This window comes from Acartia tonsa, chromosome 3 (genome assembly GCF_053477335.1).
Source record: "Acartia tonsa isolate MP-2025a chromosome 3, ASM5347733v1, whole genome shotgun sequence".
Lineage (NCBI taxonomy): Eukaryota > Metazoa > Arthropoda > Copepoda > Calanoida > Acartiidae > Acartia > Acartia tonsa.
The window spans coordinates 17,453,149-17,470,869 of record NC_137262.1 but is presented as its reverse complement, the minus strand read 5'-3'; the positions used below and the strand labels follow the sequence as shown (position 1 = coordinate 17,470,869).

The following is a 17,721-nucleotide window of genomic DNA, read 5'->3' as shown; positions in this document are numbered from 1 at the left end:
GGTGTATTGTTGTTCATTGCCATTTAATTGATTGGACAGACATAACCTAACTATAGAGTAGCTTCAATACTAATAAATTGCCATTTGGTTTAATTATTGTTGCAATTTTGACAAGGGTTATAAAACTGATAATTAATAACCATAAAAAATCTATACAATATATTTTTTCAAGTGCATTTGCGTTCTTGTAATGCTTAATATTTTTTGGTTGAAAAAAGAGGATTAATTTTAAATAAATGTTTAATAATCTTTTACCCGGGGGCCAGAAGAAAATTTATTTTATTGCAACTTATAATCAAGAATTGTCAAAAAGCCTATTTAGTAGATAGTTAAATTCTTGACTGAAGTTGCTTTTTTTATTTTTCATCTATGATTAGCTGTGGTTTTTCGCGGCTTGGGCTTTGGATTTCAAGCTTAATTAAGCAGTTAGACAAACAGCTTATATTCTGCAGATGATGCAGCTGTTAACCAAAATCACATTTTTAATGTTTTGATAGAACAAAAAACATCTCCATGGATGAGTAAATAAGAGACCAACAAAAATGCGGAAATAAAAAAAATATTTGTATTAAAATCTTCGTATGTAATTAAAATGTTGTTCTACATATATGTTTTAACATGCTTTTCTACATTATGTTCTGTCTGTATTTTTATGATTGGCCAAATAATAAAAGCATACGAGTTGAATATAATCAATTTAAAAAAAATAAATAGGCGACCATAGAAAAAATGTAAGCCGTAATTATTCCATATCTAAATAACTTTTTGTGAATTACTTCATATAGTTTTATGGTCCCTGTTTTAATATAAAATGCATGTATTGTATATACAATGATAAGACATAAAATTTGCAAGAAAAGTCATAAATTATTTTTTTCTCTAAAATGTTGCCTATAATAGTTATTTCTCGTATCGTATTACAAATGGCTTTCCGCGGATATAGAATGTACACTCATGAGATTAAAACTAGTTTTTTTAGCCCCGAGGTGCCGAAGGCACCGGCTAAAAAAACTAGTTTTAATCTTATGATTGTACATTTTTATATTCGTAGAAAGCTGGATATAATACGATGCTAGACATAGTTTTTTCGTATGGATGAGAACCGGTTCCTATCCACCGGATTCGAATGAATACGAGAAAATAAAATCTTATACAAAATGTACATTGTATTGTACTTGTATGTAGTTTTGATAACCCAGTCAAACTTTGCTGGCTGTTATTCTATGTGATATGTTTATCATTATAGTTGCGTTACTTGGATGGACGAACAGACAGACAAACAAAGTGATTTATAGGGTAGCTTCGCTTCTAAAATATCATTAAATTGATACTAGTTTTGTTGACCTTGGTATACGGCTCCTTGGAGCAAACTGGAATTAATCTTATAATTTTTTCATTTTTCTATCCGCGGAAAGTAAATAATTATTCTAACCTGAGCATTTAATCTGGCCGTAGTTTTCCTGTTGCCCACATTTCCTTCAGCTAATTCTGATATGTCAAGCTCGTAGATTTCTTGCAGGCGGATTAACGCCTAAAAAACACCTAATTAATATATCATTTACTAAGTATATTTGCGATAACTTTTATTTAATGAAATCTTCCAATTTTTAACATGTACAAAACGGCCTGCTTAATTGCTTCAAGCAGTGGCGTGCGAAGCACTTTGTCTAGGGGGGGGCATTTTGAAGATTTTGTAAAATTTTGCCCCCCCCTAAATCAAAGTGCCCCGGGGGGGCACTTTGCTTTAGGGGGGGGCATTTTGATTATATATACTAATTTTAAATAAGGGCGTTTATACTTTGATTATGGGCCTCCTAGTCCTTATCCCTTCTTCCCCATCCCTTCCCCCATCCCTATTTCCCATTTATATCCCCCACCTCTTCCCCCCCCCCAATCTCTTCTCCCCCATCCCTTCTCCCCACCCTGTAATGACCGAAGGGAAGGGAGCTTGAAAGCATCTTCGAAAAAATAGTACAGAAGATAAATTAACCTTCCCCCCCCCCCTCCACCACAAAACATTTTTAATGGGTGGAAGGGGATGTTATAAAATCTCAGCAGGAAGGATGAATAACCCCATTAAAAAAAATTGGGTGGGAGGAGATAAAAACACTCATTTCGGAAATAATTTACCAAAAATTAACCTAATATGAAAAAATTATATTAAATGTTTCTTTATTGTTTGACAACAAGGATGACAACATCTTTAAGTAGCAAAGCACAAAAAATCATTGATATGAATACAGACAAGTAGATTTAAAGAGCATCTGTTGAAATAAATATATATTTTAGGTAGAAAAGTCACAAATCCTTTTTTCTGTATGTTGTGTGATGACAGTCAAAGTAAATTACATACTGGATGCTCGAAACAGCGAGAAATTTTTTTTTTTTAATATTATAATCCACAAAAAAATTTATCGTACCATAAAAACCAAAGATATAATGAACTGTGTAAAAAATAAAAAAAATTACTTGTCCTTTCATTGTGATAAAAAGCAGAAACCATTTGGAAGGGCGCGAAGCGCAAATTTTTTTCTTCAAATATGCAGGAAGGGAGGGGTTTTTGGGCTATTTATTACACTAGTCCCCAATATTTCATAGCAGAAACCATTTAGAAGGGCGCGAAGCGCAAATTTTTTTCTTCAAATATGCAGGGAGGGAGGGGTTTTTGGGCTATTTATTACACTAGTCCCCAATATTTCATAGCAGAAACCATTTGGAAGTGAGCAAAGCGCAAATTTTTTTCTTCAAATATGCAGGGAGGGAGGGGTTTTTGGGCTATTTATTACACTAGTCCCCAATATTTCATAGCAGAAACCATTTGGAAGTGAGCAAAGCGCAAATTTTTTTCTTCAAATATGCAGGGAGGAAGGGGTTTTTGGGCTATTTATTACACTAGTCCCCAATATTTTATAGCAGAAACCATTTGGAAGAGCGCGAAGCGCAAATTTTTTTCTTCAAATATGCAGGGAGGAAGGGGTTTTTGGGCTATTTATTACACTAGTCCCCAAATTTCATATAAAATTTTCTTATTCGTTGGCTCAACAACTTTGGGGACTTTAATGGAATTTTGATTGGTTGGTTAATTAAGTCGAGTTTCCATACATTTCATCCACTAATTGTAATCTATATAAGGGGTAATTTTGTGTATCATCATTGGGGATGTACAAAATTTCTTTGGTAAAAAGTTTATATTATACAAAATAAAATACTTCCTATAACCTGTTTTGTTATGTTCAGTGAAAAAAGATTATAACCTAATTTCTACACTAAGTAAAAAATTTGGTAAGGTTAAATGAATAGTAACTCGCCAAAAATTTTTTTTTGGAGTATTTCTTGATCTTTTTTTTTGGAAACTGGGATAGTTTTGCTTTTTGTAGGGTAGGGGGCAAAAAGGGGCATTTTTGTTGACCAGGGGGGGGCAAAATGGGGCATTTTTTAACATTTAGGGGGGGGCAGGGGGGGCGGTTGCTAGGGGGGGGCAGGGGGGGGCGTTTTGGTCGCTAGGGGGGGGCGATTGCCCCAAATGCCCCCTTCGGTTCGCACGCCACTGGCTTCAAGATCCATGTCAGATCTATATAGGAAATAAATGTCTATAAACGAGCTCAAGTTTTCCAAGGAATATTTGTTTAAAACTCATAGTGCTCCAATAATCCATAATAAACTCTCATTGCCCAGAACGATAAGACCCATTATTTTACTTTATTAAAAATAAATTCTTTTTTTTAATTTCATGTTGCTATTTACCTTATATCAATGTATTTAATTTCTAATCATAAAAAAAGAAAATTTAGATTTATAATATAATAAATTTAAGAAAACTCTGTTTTAAAAGAATTCGATTGTGGCGACACTTTGTGTGTTCAAATATTAAACTAAAATTGTAATCATCATCATTAACCCTTTGGTGATGGTAATGTAAAGAAAAAAATATAATTTAAAAAATCTTTTTAAAATCATTTAGATTATTAAATATTTACTTTCTTTTAGATAGTAATGCCGGGTGAGGAAAATAGATTTATTGAGAAATAGATATGCATATAGAAAACTAGCCAATAGGGAGATAATTATATCGAGCCAACTCTAGTATAATATAAAGAAGAAAGTTTTTTTTCTGAAGCTAAAGATCTCGGAAAATACCAGTCCAAATTGGTTGTACATTTCTGAGAAGACTTAGGGTGGTTTTAGGCTATTTTAGTCATCGCCCCCTCTCGCCCCTCCCCCTTCTAGAGGATAGAAGCGAAGCAACCATTATTACACAAAGAGGAAAACAAATCTGTTATATTTAACAATCTAAGTACAAAAATGTTCAAAAGAGGGGTACCTACACTGAATGGCTATATGGAATAATTGGAAAGGATTGATCAAAATAATTTAAACATCTTAAACAACTCGGTAGAATTACAGAGAGGTTTGGTAAGTATTGTCATTAAATGTTTGTAGCTGTTAGTGTTCACCTGTGCGGCTCCATGTAAATCTTTTTCTTTGGGTACTACTCCATCCAATCTTAATCTTTCTACTTCTCGTTCAGTCTCTTAAAAATTTTATTAAAGTTAATACAGGATAAAAAAACTGTTAAAGGCTATCGCCATCATTTGAGCTAAATATACAATATACCCTTACTCAAACCTACTTTTTATAAATACCTCAACCACCCCCCCCCTTCCCCCCTACTACTAACAATCTTTTTGAGAGAAAAAACACGTTTTTGGTCCAAATGGGTTATGAGAAAACTGCGCCACAGATTAATCAAACAGAAGCATCAGGTTTGTTTCCGATATTATTCATTTTTGACCTGAGATCAATTATGTGTTTTGAACTTACTAAAGAGAAAAATTGTTGATTTCTAATGCTTCCAAAAAGGTTAAAAACTTACCCTGCCAAAAATCATTTTTAAGCTCTTTCTCTATACTCTTGAAATCTACTGAAAGCCTCTTTACTACATTATATGTATGCACTGGGTTTCCTAAAAAATAAATTAAAAATTAAAATAGATCTTGTACAAGGATGATAACATCAATATTTAAATAAGCACAAAATTGCAGATTGACCAACGGACAATATGTGTTAAGAGCAGGTATTTATTGTCATGAAAAATATATATTTGTAAAGTAAAAAACTCGAAAACTTTTGTATAAAATATGTATTGATCGTTTACAGCAGGACTGACAGACCGACGGACCAAGTAAGTTATATACTGGATGTTTATCAGAAAATAGAATTTTCACAAAATATCAGAAAATTATCCCCAACACGCCGTTTCTAACAGACAGACGGGTAGACGGAAGGCCAGACGGACGTACATATTGAATTATAGAGTAGCTTCGGTAATAAAAAGGACTAATTGATAATGCAATCAAAGATCAAAAGACTGAAAGAAAGACTTTTAGATTTTTTTGAAACGATACTGTTCTTTCACCGGTTTAAATCACTAAATACATATATTCCAAAATTCATTTTAATATACACTTCTGAAAGCGAAGCTTTTTTATCATTAGGGTCAGTCCGTCCGTTTGTACGTCCAAGACGGATAGCTATTTTCGTTAATTTAGGCATGTTAGAATTGTCCTATCAATTTCAAACTTTGCATGGTGATTCCTGCAGTAGTTAGGTAAGATTTGGAGAGCGTAGCAACTCTATAATCATTACCAGAATGTCCGTACGTCAATTTTAAACATGTTGATTTTTTTTTATAAACAAATTTTTTGTGATCTATTTTTACAAATGTTCTGATTTTTGGTATTCTGATTCCTGGGACAACAAAATACAATATTATAAGCAAAGCAACTCTATAATCAAGTCTTATAATGTAAGTTTGCCCATAAACATTATTCTGTATTAAGAAGTTTTTCAACAAATTTACTCACAATTTTGCTTTCACTCTTATTTATATACATTCTGATTATTCAGTTCTGGCACTATACAAGTGTTAATGTCCGTTTGTCCCACGGACCGTTTCAGAACTTCGCTTTTATTGATGTTGTCATCATTGTTTTCTTGTGAAGAAGTTGGTCTGATAGAATCCTTTATATCTCTTATTTGTTGCGTAATTTGTTCATAGCATAATTAATGGTCAGATTTTGTATAGTATATAATATGCTTTGTACTTTTAACTTTGGAATATTCTCGGTTTACTTGATATGTAATTAAATTAGAAATCTAAAAATGTGCTTTTCTGTTTGAAGAGAGAAATTAAAACTCTGAAAAGTTTAAAGGACGCTTAACAAAACGTACTATACTTTTGATAAAATCGTCCTTGTAATTTGAAACAATTGATTGATGATACCTGCCAATGCCTCTATCCTTTCATCTATAGAAGTTTTATCTGATAGTTCTTGTGTTACTGATGAATACTCACTTAAATACCTAAATAAAAGAAAATGAATATATTTTGATTAAAAAGGGAAAATAAAGATATAGTTGTAGAGTAGCTTAGCTTATTAAAAGTCAAAATATGGAGGATAATTAATTGATTATATTTTCATAAGAAAAAGTAAAAAACAAGGCCATTTTATAATAAAAATTGTAAAAAATTGAATTATGAATTATCCTATTTCGTAAGATAGCCAGAAAACACAATAATGACGACAATAGACTACTTATTGTCTTTTGTCCTTAATCTTGTAAGAAAAAAATACATTGTGTACTTAAATCTATTAAGCTTTTGTCAACAAGTATAATAGATCATTAATGTTTTTAAAGATGGTTGAGAAGTAGAAAATAGTAAAATTAATGAGAGAGAGAGAGAGAGAGAAAGAGAAGAGTGAGTCAGTATTATGGCACTGAAAGTACAACAGCATTAAATTTTCTTCTGCCGCTGACAAAAAATAAGAATTTAAGACAACAACTCGATTGTAACTGTCTATAACTTTGTTCAAAGCAGCTAAAGCCAAAATCGCAAGCAAGCCAGTCGTTCTTTTTTTACTAAAATTATAAAATTACTTACTTTTTAATTCTATTTAATTTTTGTTCAGTTTTTTGTTTGAACTGTAGCATAACAGTAACGAGATCTCTCTCTAGCTGAAATACTCGGGTCATATCTGATACTGAACTATACACCTCACCCTGACAAATTAATTCATACTTCTAATATTTTCCTTTGTGTCATAGAAAGAAAAAGAGATGTAAGCAAGTTTAAAGGATCAATTGAAAATAGAATATAGATCAAAACAAACAAAACTATACAAAGACAAGCAATGTGTACTGTAAAAAGAATCTTAGAAAGACATGAAAAAAACAAGGATATTAGTCATTATTTAAAAGTAACAGGATCTCTGTGTGTCTGTTTATCTGTGTGTGCTAAAGAATCTCGTTAATCTCTGCACTTATGTGGTTCTCCTTTACAGTGTAGTTTCTTATAAGTCTATGGTACCCATCGCCCTTAGAACCTCCCCCCCCCCCCTCCAACCCCAACCCCCACCCACCTAATGTTTTTACTTTTTCTCTTTAAAACAAATAAATGTAAAGTGGAGGCTCGAATGCCCTCCCTGTCTCAAGTGCACATTGAGGACAATTTTGGAAGACAGCGGCATATGTGGACAAAGACTGTTCAGGACAAACAATAAAGATGATATAATTAGGCAAACAAGTACGAGTTAATCTATTAAATATATGTAGACACTAGTAGGGAATCGAATTTTGAATCAGAAAATTTATTTTTCATTTTCACACAACTTGGTCTTCTGATACAAAATGCCCCAAGCCAATGAAGAAATAAAAATAACTATCGATTATTGATTTCAGTCAATGGTAAGTGGGTTAAATCAAGTAATATTTTTCCCTTTTAATAATAACACACTGTATATGAAAGAAAAATAAATGAAAAGCAAATATTTATATCTGCATGTCTCTATGTCTATCTGTAAGAAACTTTTAGATGTTGTAATAATTGTATAGTAATGTAAAAGCATCTGCTAGTTTTTGTTTAATTATTCTTTTAGATAATTATGGTGAACATCAGATAATAATTATCTACATAGAGAGAGAGAAAGAAAGATAATTATTATATAATTCCAAGGACAAAATTATTAATTGTAATTATGTCTTAAAAGTTTAAATTAAAGTGCATTTCTACATTAAAATTTGCTTGAAGCTATTTATAACTCTTTGTATTTTAAGGTTTAAAAAAAACGTTACATCTTATGGTCGATCTCCCAATTGAACGTAATTGTATTTTGTTAAAACTTAAGAGTTAGCTTCGCAATTAAAGAAATCCTTATTCTTATTATATCATAATATTTTGTTTGAAATATTATGTGATCTCGTGAGAAGTAAATAAATTACACAAATTATTATTTTTATCCCTAAAGAAGTTGTATCAACTTTTTTGCTTTTTATTTAAGATAGCTAGCCGGTTCTTTTAGTAAGTAGTAGATGTAAAATGTTTCATAGAATTCAGATATGCAATCGGTTTTTTTGTAGACCTCTTATTTTTAAAGTAATTTAAGTTTTTTAAAAAAATAATTAAGTCGGTTTTAAGGTACTAAAACGCAACAAAATAAAAGAAGAAAATAGCCAGTATGAACAAAAATAGTAAGATCTTTAATTTGACACCTTACTTTTAAAATTCTGTTGAGTAATTGTTGAAAAAATCTATTTTTTTAACCTCGGTTTAATCAAAACATTAAACCTAAATATTTTCTCATACAGACATAAAAATATGGGTTCATATATACCATTAGAATGAGAAAAATAATATGAATTCATTCTAAGCAAAATTGAAAAAGTTTAAAAAAATTGTAATAAAAAATAGAAAAAATAAAAAGTTTATTTTAAGAATTGTAACTACTAAACTAGCCAATCACAAATCGCAAAAATTGACGAATCAGGAAACTTAAACTTTAAAATTAACCTATAGAATTGCCAGAAAAAAAGGAGAACGTTCATACAATATATACAATAGATACTACAATAAATATAGTGATATTAAAGAACATGTAAATAATGAAAAATTATGAACAAATATGCATCAGTCTGTATATAAACTTCAAAACAATGCAGTTAAAAATACATTATTGTTTTTTGTGTTTAAAAAATATCTGCTACATTGCATTGTCTTTTGTTTAGGTTCTGTTCAGGTTTGGTTCAAGCTAACCCTTTAAAGCCGAAAATTATGATTCTTAAAATAAACTTATTTTTTTTATTATAGTTTTATAAAACTTTTTCAATCTTGCTTAGAATAAATTTGTAATATTTTTCTGATTCTAAAGGTATATATGAACCCATGTTTTTTATGTCTGTTTGAGAAAATATTTAGGTCTAAAGTTTTTATTAAACCGAGGTTAAAAAAATAGATTTTTTCAATAATTACTCAACAGAATTTTAAAAGTAAGGTGTCAAATTAAAGATCTTACTATTTTTGTTCATACTGGCCATTTTCTTCTTTTATTTTGTTGCGTTTAAGTACCTTAAAACTGACTTAATTATTTTTTTAAAAAACTTAAATTACTTTAAAATTAAGAGGTCTACAAAAAAACCGATTGCATATCTGAATTCTATGAAAAATTTTACATCTACTACTTACTAAAAGAACCGGCTAGCTATCTTAAATAAAAAGCAAAAAAGTTGATACAACTTCTTTATCTCGTTTATTTTATTTTTAGAAATATCACACAAGCATAAATACTTCTAAAAATATCACGCATAAAATCATTATCTTTCCAGCTTTATTTAATAACTATAAATGTGTCCCTTTGCATAAAGCAATGCATGGATTACATTAAAGGCAATGGTCGATTGATTCACCTTTTCAACCAACCATCTTATTTCTTATATAACTAGCGGCTCTAGGGGTCTCTCTAGGGGTCCTTGGGAAGGGGGGAGGTCGATCGCAACTTTCAATTGTAGTTTTAAAAAGAAATAGTTTAAAACTTTTTTGGTGGGGTGGGGTCATTATTTCTTTTGACGATTTCTCTTGTGAGGATGGTGGTACCCTCTTAAAAATAGTTATAAACCTTTAATAATAGTTATAGGCTACCCTGTAAAAGAGAACCATATCGGTTCAATGAATAGCGAGATCCTTCGGTACACACACAAAGACAGACACATATCCTGTTACTTTATTATAAGGATAGGAGTCAATCATATGTGAACCATCTTCTTGTCATGTTCTTTAATTTCAGGTAAATTTTAAATGAAAGTTTAAATCAATCGGACAATTTTACCAATATAGCACAATTTTATAATCGATAATTGTTTTTGTAAGATATCTTGATCGATTCAAATATTGTCATTGTCTATATAAAATTTAATCTAAATGAAGTTTAGATGAGAACAATTGAAAGAAACCATATTGTTACAAAATTGTGCAACTATTTTCTTATTAGGACTGTTTCCTTCAAATTATTTAATGTAATTTGACAGTAGCATTTCACTCAATGATAATGTTTTTGTTCTTTTAAAAAGTGTGTTAGGTTGACTTTATGGCCATCTTTAATTTACTCCATAAACATAGTTCATGTGCGCTATGGTTTTAGTAATTATCTAAATACTAATTTAACAAACCACATAAACATATTTTCTTTTTAGGAAATTTGCATTTTTGCCATAGTTAATAATTGGCAAAAGAAGTTAAAAATAATTTTTAAAATGAAATAAGTTACACTTTTATGGAAAGTATTTCTTAAGTTTAGCAAGCCTTTTAAATTATAAGCCCATGGCTTTTTAGGCCAATGACAAAATAGCTAAAACTGTCCTATTTAAAATTGTCTAAAAGATAAGAAAATTTGTTGCCGTTTAAATTGCAAGAAATTTTTTAGCGGATTGATTTGCTATCATTTGTACTGTGAAAATACGACAAAACGCCCCTTAACAGGCGTTGTCACGAATGGGTTTATACCCGATAATTTTTATCCTACTTTATGTAAATTATTGTTGATAAAATTGTTATATTGACATTTTGGAACACAGTAATAGTGTCTGACTGATTATGACGTAACAAAAAAAATTAGCCAATGAGAGGCCACTATAAATTTTACCATTGGTCAATAACGGCCTCTCATTGGCTAATTTTTTTTTTGTTACATCACAATCAGTCAGACACTATTACTGTGTTCACATTTTGTAGTAGATTGATAGCATTATTGGCATCAGAACTGTTTATTTTTTCCAACCTAAATCAGTTTAAGGAACAGCCATTCTGAAAAATTGTTTGTCATTACAGGATCCCTAAATTTCTTGTGAATATTCCCCTAATGTATTTATTATACAACTTTGAACGTCCACCGTTTGGCTCTGCCTAAGATTAATACGATTTCTTTTACTCAAATATACAATTTTTTGTTGGGCACGATCAATTTTACATTTAATTGTCATAAATTTATATCCTATTTAAGTTTTTGAAGTTATTTTAGAAAATAGTACGCAATTTCTATTGACATTGAATTTATTGAATAATTATAATTGTAGGTCGTTTCCATGGGAATAGTCAATATATTTACATTTTCCAACAAAAAAACATGAAAAAATCAAGTGTTTTTATATTATTTTGATAAAACCTCAGTTTTTTCCATAGGTATAGAAATAATAATTAGTAACTTATGGAAGAAAAGTACATTAAGGGTCTATTTCTAAAGTACATTGAAGATTCTTTGCTAGATGAGTACAAAAGTGTAGGAATAACGCACAAAACAAAAGTAACGAATTCAATTCTACTTTTACATTATACAATTTAATTATTTTAAAACTTGTCATTCAATAATTATTGCTAAGTTTTTTTAAAATCACAAATATGTTAAAAAATTACCAAAAATTGCTTCATTCCAAAAACATAAATCATTTTATAAAAATTTAAATTTGTATAAAACTGCAAATCATTGCCTGCGTACTGAATATTAGTGTTTATGCATATAAACAGCAAAGTATATTTTCTTCTTCAAAATTTCATCAATTGCAATATTAGCGTTAAATATTTTTAATTTTAGGCATAATAAAATATTCAAGATTATATAAACTTCATAGAACTAAAGTCGTCATTATTTTGTTATGAACAAAAAGTTCAGGCAACTGTTATACATTACCATATATATCAAATCTGTTCACGGAAAGCCCCTAGTTAAGTAGAAGCCCTGCTTTTCTAAACTTAGAAAAATTATGAATGTAAAATATTTCAATATAAAATATGGTTGTAGGCTTGAAGGAATTTATTTTTTAATACTGAAATAATGGTAATATTGGAAAGACACCTTATAAAATAAAAATCTTGTGAGTAACTTATTTAATCATAATCTGTTAAAAATTGCATGTAATTAGCTTATTTCATACGATATTAGCAAAAAAATGTATTTTTATGTTTAAGCTGTAAAGTTTTTCTAATTTGCATTTGTAATCTTAGTTAAACTTTTCCTTACATATTTTTTTAGTTGAAAAATAAAATTACTTTGATAAGATTGACTTGCTGGAGAAATATACTTAAACATGCCCTGGATGAACCAGTTTTAAGCTTCCATGACAATTGTTAACATGTTGGTCCTACTATTTCAAAGGTTTTTTTTTATACAAACACATACACATGCACATCATGCTACTTAGGTCATGGAGGGAGGGCACAGTGGGCTTTTTATTACACTACTCCCCAAATTTTTATAATTTAATGTTTTCTTATTTGTAGGTTTAAAAACTTTAGGGATTGTTATTGAATTTTGATTGGTGTTAAACTGTTTTTAACCTATTTTTTTATCATATATCAAAAATATACTATGACACCAGTAGAATCAGACTGCAGAGCCCAAATTTGAATTAAGTCCCCAATAAACTTTTTTTTGGGGATTTAAAAATCAATTTTATATGTTGCTGTGATCATTTTGATAGAAGCAAAAGCATTTTTTAGTTTAGGGTTAAATTGTTTCTTACAGAACAATTTGATGTGATTCAGATTATATCAATACAAAAATAAAAACTCTACTCTGTTCAATGCAAATAATTTTTTTCTAAAACAATAATTTATATAGAAGAAATTTAACATTAAAATAAAACATTTTATTCTGAAGTCTGAACCAATTAAAAGTCTTGTTTCATTTCAGTTTTTTACAATTCAAAAAAGAGTGTTTTCACAAAGTGACTTATTTCCAATGTAGTTAAATAATTTTTATTTAATTAAAATGAAAAGAATGAAAACTATACACATAAAAGATACATGCTTTTTAAAAATATTTAAAAAAATAAGTTTAAATAATCCTATATTTTATCATATTTGTATATGTGACAAAAAAAAATTTGTTGTATTGCGTAAACGTTTGTTGTCATCTTTCACTATTTAACCCTTTAGAGCCAATTTTTTTGTGTTTTAAATAAGTGATGGAAAACAAGCACGATAAAGTTAATTCATTGATATATTGTAAAGAATTAAGTTTTTAATGAATTAATTTAGATGAAATCAAAAGGCCTAATTTTACTCTATACCAGAATACTATATATATGAAGCAAAACACTCTAAAAGCTACGAATTTTACCCAAATAAAAAAAGACCTTTTGCTCTGATCAAAAAAGACCACAGCAACAGTAAAATTAATTTTAAAATCCCCTCAAAAAAGTTTATTGGGGACTTAATTCAAATTTAGGCTCTGCAGTTTAATTCTACTGGTGTCATAGTATATTTTTGATATATGTTTTAAAAATAGGTTAAAAACAGTTTAAAAACACTAAATTATAATTTTGTGTATTATCATTAGGGATGTACAATACATCAATTTATCGTCCATTGTCTTATCCATTCAATCTCTGCATCAAGGTAATTTTTGTTGTGAAAATATTAAAAGAAGTATGATTAATTTTCCTGTGTGGTTCCAACTATCACTATTAAAAATATAGGAATTAACATTTTCATCATTTTTTTTATACTTTCTTTATTTTGATTTATATTACTATAATTTTATATCATTAAATTCACAGGTCATATCTGAAATTAATGTAAATAAGTTATGGAATATGATTCAATTTTAGAAACAACATGGAATTTTATTTTCATTTCTTAAACAAAAAGTAGGTCATATTGAACCTAAGTTTGTTATTTTTGTGAAACATTTTTATTATTTTTTTCATACAAGGACACTGACTCACACAAATAGTAGGTAATTTCCAACCTAAGGTTTTATTTTTGTGAAATACAATTATAATAATTTTTTCCATGTAAGGTCACTGACTTAACTAAACGTAGGCAATTTTTAACCTAGCTATATTATCTTTGTGAAACACAATTTTATCATTTTTTTCATATGAGGTCACTGACTTAAACAAAAAGTAGGCAATTTTTAACCAAGGAATACTATTTTTGTGAAACACAATTTATTATTTTCTTTCATATGAGGTCACTGACTTACATAAAAGTAGGTCATTTTTTACCTCGATATAATATTTTTGTGAAATACAAAAAATAAGACCAATTAAAATGCATTTTATCTGACCTGCCTTTAATTCTAAATCAAAATTGTAACTGCACTTTATATACTTGGTTTCCTACAGGGTTGTGTGATTAAAACTGTATGGTCTGTTGAATTACTTTCCATTTCATTCATCATAATAAACACAAAGTCCAACTAATTATATTTATATTTTTTACTTCCTAGAATTTTCTTAACCTTATTCTTGGTATAATTAAATTAGAAATCATAATTTCTTTGTCAGAAGATATATGGGATTGCTTTAAAACTGAGACAGGGGCATAAACCCTCCATATCTCTATTAATATTTAAATAGCTTAAGACATACCAGTTTTCCAGAGCACTAGCAAAATAATTAAGTGTTTTAGAGAATCTTGATTAAATAAAAACTCGATTTCAGGAGAAACAGCCAAAAAATATCCACCAAAATCATTACGAAGATTTCTTTTCAAACAAATCGGTCGAGCTATGAATTTCTATTGCGCTTGAAAAAAAAATGTAAATATTTTAGAAAAAAAAACATAGCTATTTTGATAATGTTTTAAACATTAAGAAAGATAAAACATTAAAACTTAATTAATGTCACGATATAAAAGACAAATGATCTAGATTTCTAAATTCTAAAAGTATCATGTATCAATAATATGCTTTCACCAAGATAATCACTTTCAATATAGAAAGCAGACAAAATCAGTAGAAGAAAAACATTATTTATTAGCCTAACAGTTTTCTTTCCAAAAATGTAAACTTTTTTAATGGTTAATAAAGAAAAAAACATCTTAAAATTACACTTGTATATCAATATAACTGTTTTAAAACTTTCTTCACTAAATTAGCAATTTCATCTTGGTTCTAAGTTAACGTTGCGACCGACTGTCAACAACTTACTGTTAATATTGTATATCCTAGTATGTATCTCTCCCTCACAACCAAGAGAAAATTTCGCTTATCATGGTGCCTTCCCCTATACTTGCATATTAGCTGTTACAGGTGCTTTGACCCCCCTTCCTGTTTAGTCTCCTCTATCGCTACCCTTTCTCATGTGTGGACAAATTCGGTTTTCTGACAAAACCAACATAAGTAGGAATTTTATGATTTCATATTTATTTATTTACAGTCTAAAAAAAATATTTGAGAAAAGATTTTAAAAAATGAATTAATGTTAAATTACCCATCATCACATTTTTAAATATTTTTATTAAAGTTTATTTTCATGGATCATGACTTACAATTGAGAGAATAGAAACGAAAAACTATATTATCCTCGATATTTCTACTTATATTATTTTCAATGTTTTTTGAAATGTGTTTTCTGAACATTGTATCAGGTATGACATAATAAATATCAACAAACAATGCATTGTATTTAATTTAATTGCAAAACATTTTGAGGCAAAACTGTTTTTATTTTGATAGTTAATACGATTACATGCCCTAAACTATATAAATGACAATTTGGCTAATTTTTATTTTTTGACAGTATTGTGTAAACACCTATAATAACCTCTTTGAAATAACTGCCTGAAATCCGTCTTTAAACGGATTATTAAGACTTGCTTCAACTTTTAAATTGTCATTCTATAGATTGTAGATAAAGATTATACAAGATTTTTATAAAGGTTAATATGGTGGTATCATTTGAATATTTATTTAAACATTTCTTTTATAATCTATTTAGTTTATTTCCTTTATGTTTGATGATTTTCTATACCTAGCTTTAGATGTCTATTGTATTTTTTTTAAAGTAATGCGTTTTATGTGAAACAAATCCTTTTCTCATTCAGAAGAACTTTAGGGTCATGTGAAGGAAACGAAGTTGCGGGTTTTGTCGTATTTTTGCAGTAGCTTTTGAAAGGTTATTTTTGGTTAGGTTAGGCAATTAGCCCCGCAGGGTTAGGGCCCCCTTGCAGGGGTTAGAAATAGGAGAAAAGCTACTGTGAAAATATGACGTAACCCGCAACTTCGTATCCTTTACATGACCCGAACTTTCTGTTTAAAATTGAAAAAATATATCATCGAATTTTCTCCTATGAGATTAAAATCTTAACCACCTGTTTTTAGCTGTTTTAGAGATATTCAAAATTTGCAGAAAGATGAACACGGCAAATTGTGAAGCGTAAAATCTCTGTATACCACGTACTATAAAAGCTCAACTTTTCAGGCAATATACCTATTAATCAAACAATGCATATACATTATTTATATAAGGGATGGGACTCAACAACTACAGGAAACAATTCTCCCCTTCCTCCCAAATATTTTTATTTTAAACAAAGATTAAATGTGATGAGAAACTCACACTTTGGGCGACTTACTAGTTATACAAATAGAAATTCTATTTTAGAATAATAGAGAGCATTTGTATTTTTTATATTAAAAGTAACACATTTGCTAACAAGTAAGCAACTTATATTTTTGGACAGTATTGAAATAGATCACATTATTTATATTATATTATCAATTTTTTATATGCAAGAATGTTTTCGATAATTTACTTGCAAAACTAAGACGACATTTTACTACAGAATGAATCCGCGGCAAATTGCGCTGTTGTAAACAAACATAAACCTGTGTAATCAAAAAGTAAATTAATGTACCAAAATAAGATAAAACTAAACAATCTATTTGAATGAAAATATATTAAAATGTTACTTTGATTTTTTTCCCAGAAAAATTGTTATTTATAGAATTTATTTATGAAATATTTGCCTGAAGCTGATTTAGTATAATTAACGGAACTGTATATAAATAAAGGTTAATTCTTAGGTGCTTCTAAAACTATTTAATTTAGCTTTCGTATAAACAGTAGTTCAGTTTTTCCATAAACACAAAAGCAACACCATTTAAATGTATTGAATTCTATTTAAAAATTAAGATTATATAGCTAGCTATACAAACGGTAATGAAACAATTTTTCAGGCATTAAAATGGAACCTTTAGAAGAAGAGGGTATGAAAATAGAAATCTCCGAGCTACCTCTACCTCAAGAGTTTAGAGAAACAGTCGAGTATATGAAAAGTCTTATTCAGGATTCAAGTAATACTGCTAGTAAAGCACATGAAATCAGCCAACTTATTTCTCTGCCAGGAATATATTTTCTTTCATTTAAAAATCCTTCATAACCTACCTATTTAGTTTTACAGACTAACATCTTTTCTTCTAGTTCATGGGATATTTATTATACTTTATAAGGGAAGGGGGACTACTTAACCTTTGAGGTGATTTGGCATAACTTTAGGAAAAGCTATCACATGAAATTTCTTTTTGATTTTATGATAAAATTGAGGACACAGCATAATATAACATTGATATTATTACCTAAAATCAAAGAAAATATTTTCTTAGGAAC

At 29.1% G+C, this 17,721-nt stretch overlaps 1 protein-coding gene across 1 annotated transcript in view; it reads right to left on the bottom strand.

Annotated features, from left to right (window-relative positions):
- The window catches only part of LOC145313504 (prolyl 4-hydroxylase subunit alpha-1-like), a 28,642-nt gene extending 14,749 nt beyond the window's left edge, over positions 1–13,893 (bottom strand). Inside the window, exons 1-6 of the mRNA XM_080152941.1 lie at positions 13,772–13,893; positions 6,944–7,065; positions 6,284–6,363; positions 4,874–4,963; positions 4,455–4,531; positions 1,433–1,531 (exon numbers count right to left, since the gene is read on the bottom strand). Coding sequence (XP_080009067.1) covers positions 1,433–1,531; positions 4,455–4,531; positions 4,874–4,963; positions 6,284–6,363; positions 6,944–7,065; positions 13,772–13,822 — 519 coding nt within the window. The 5' untranslated portion in view covers positions 13,823–13,893. The remainder of the gene's footprint in view (positions 1–1,432; positions 1,532–4,454; positions 4,532–4,873; positions 4,964–6,283; positions 6,364–6,943; positions 7,066–13,771) is intronic.
- Between the last annotated feature and the right edge of the window lie 3,828 nt (positions 13,894–17,721).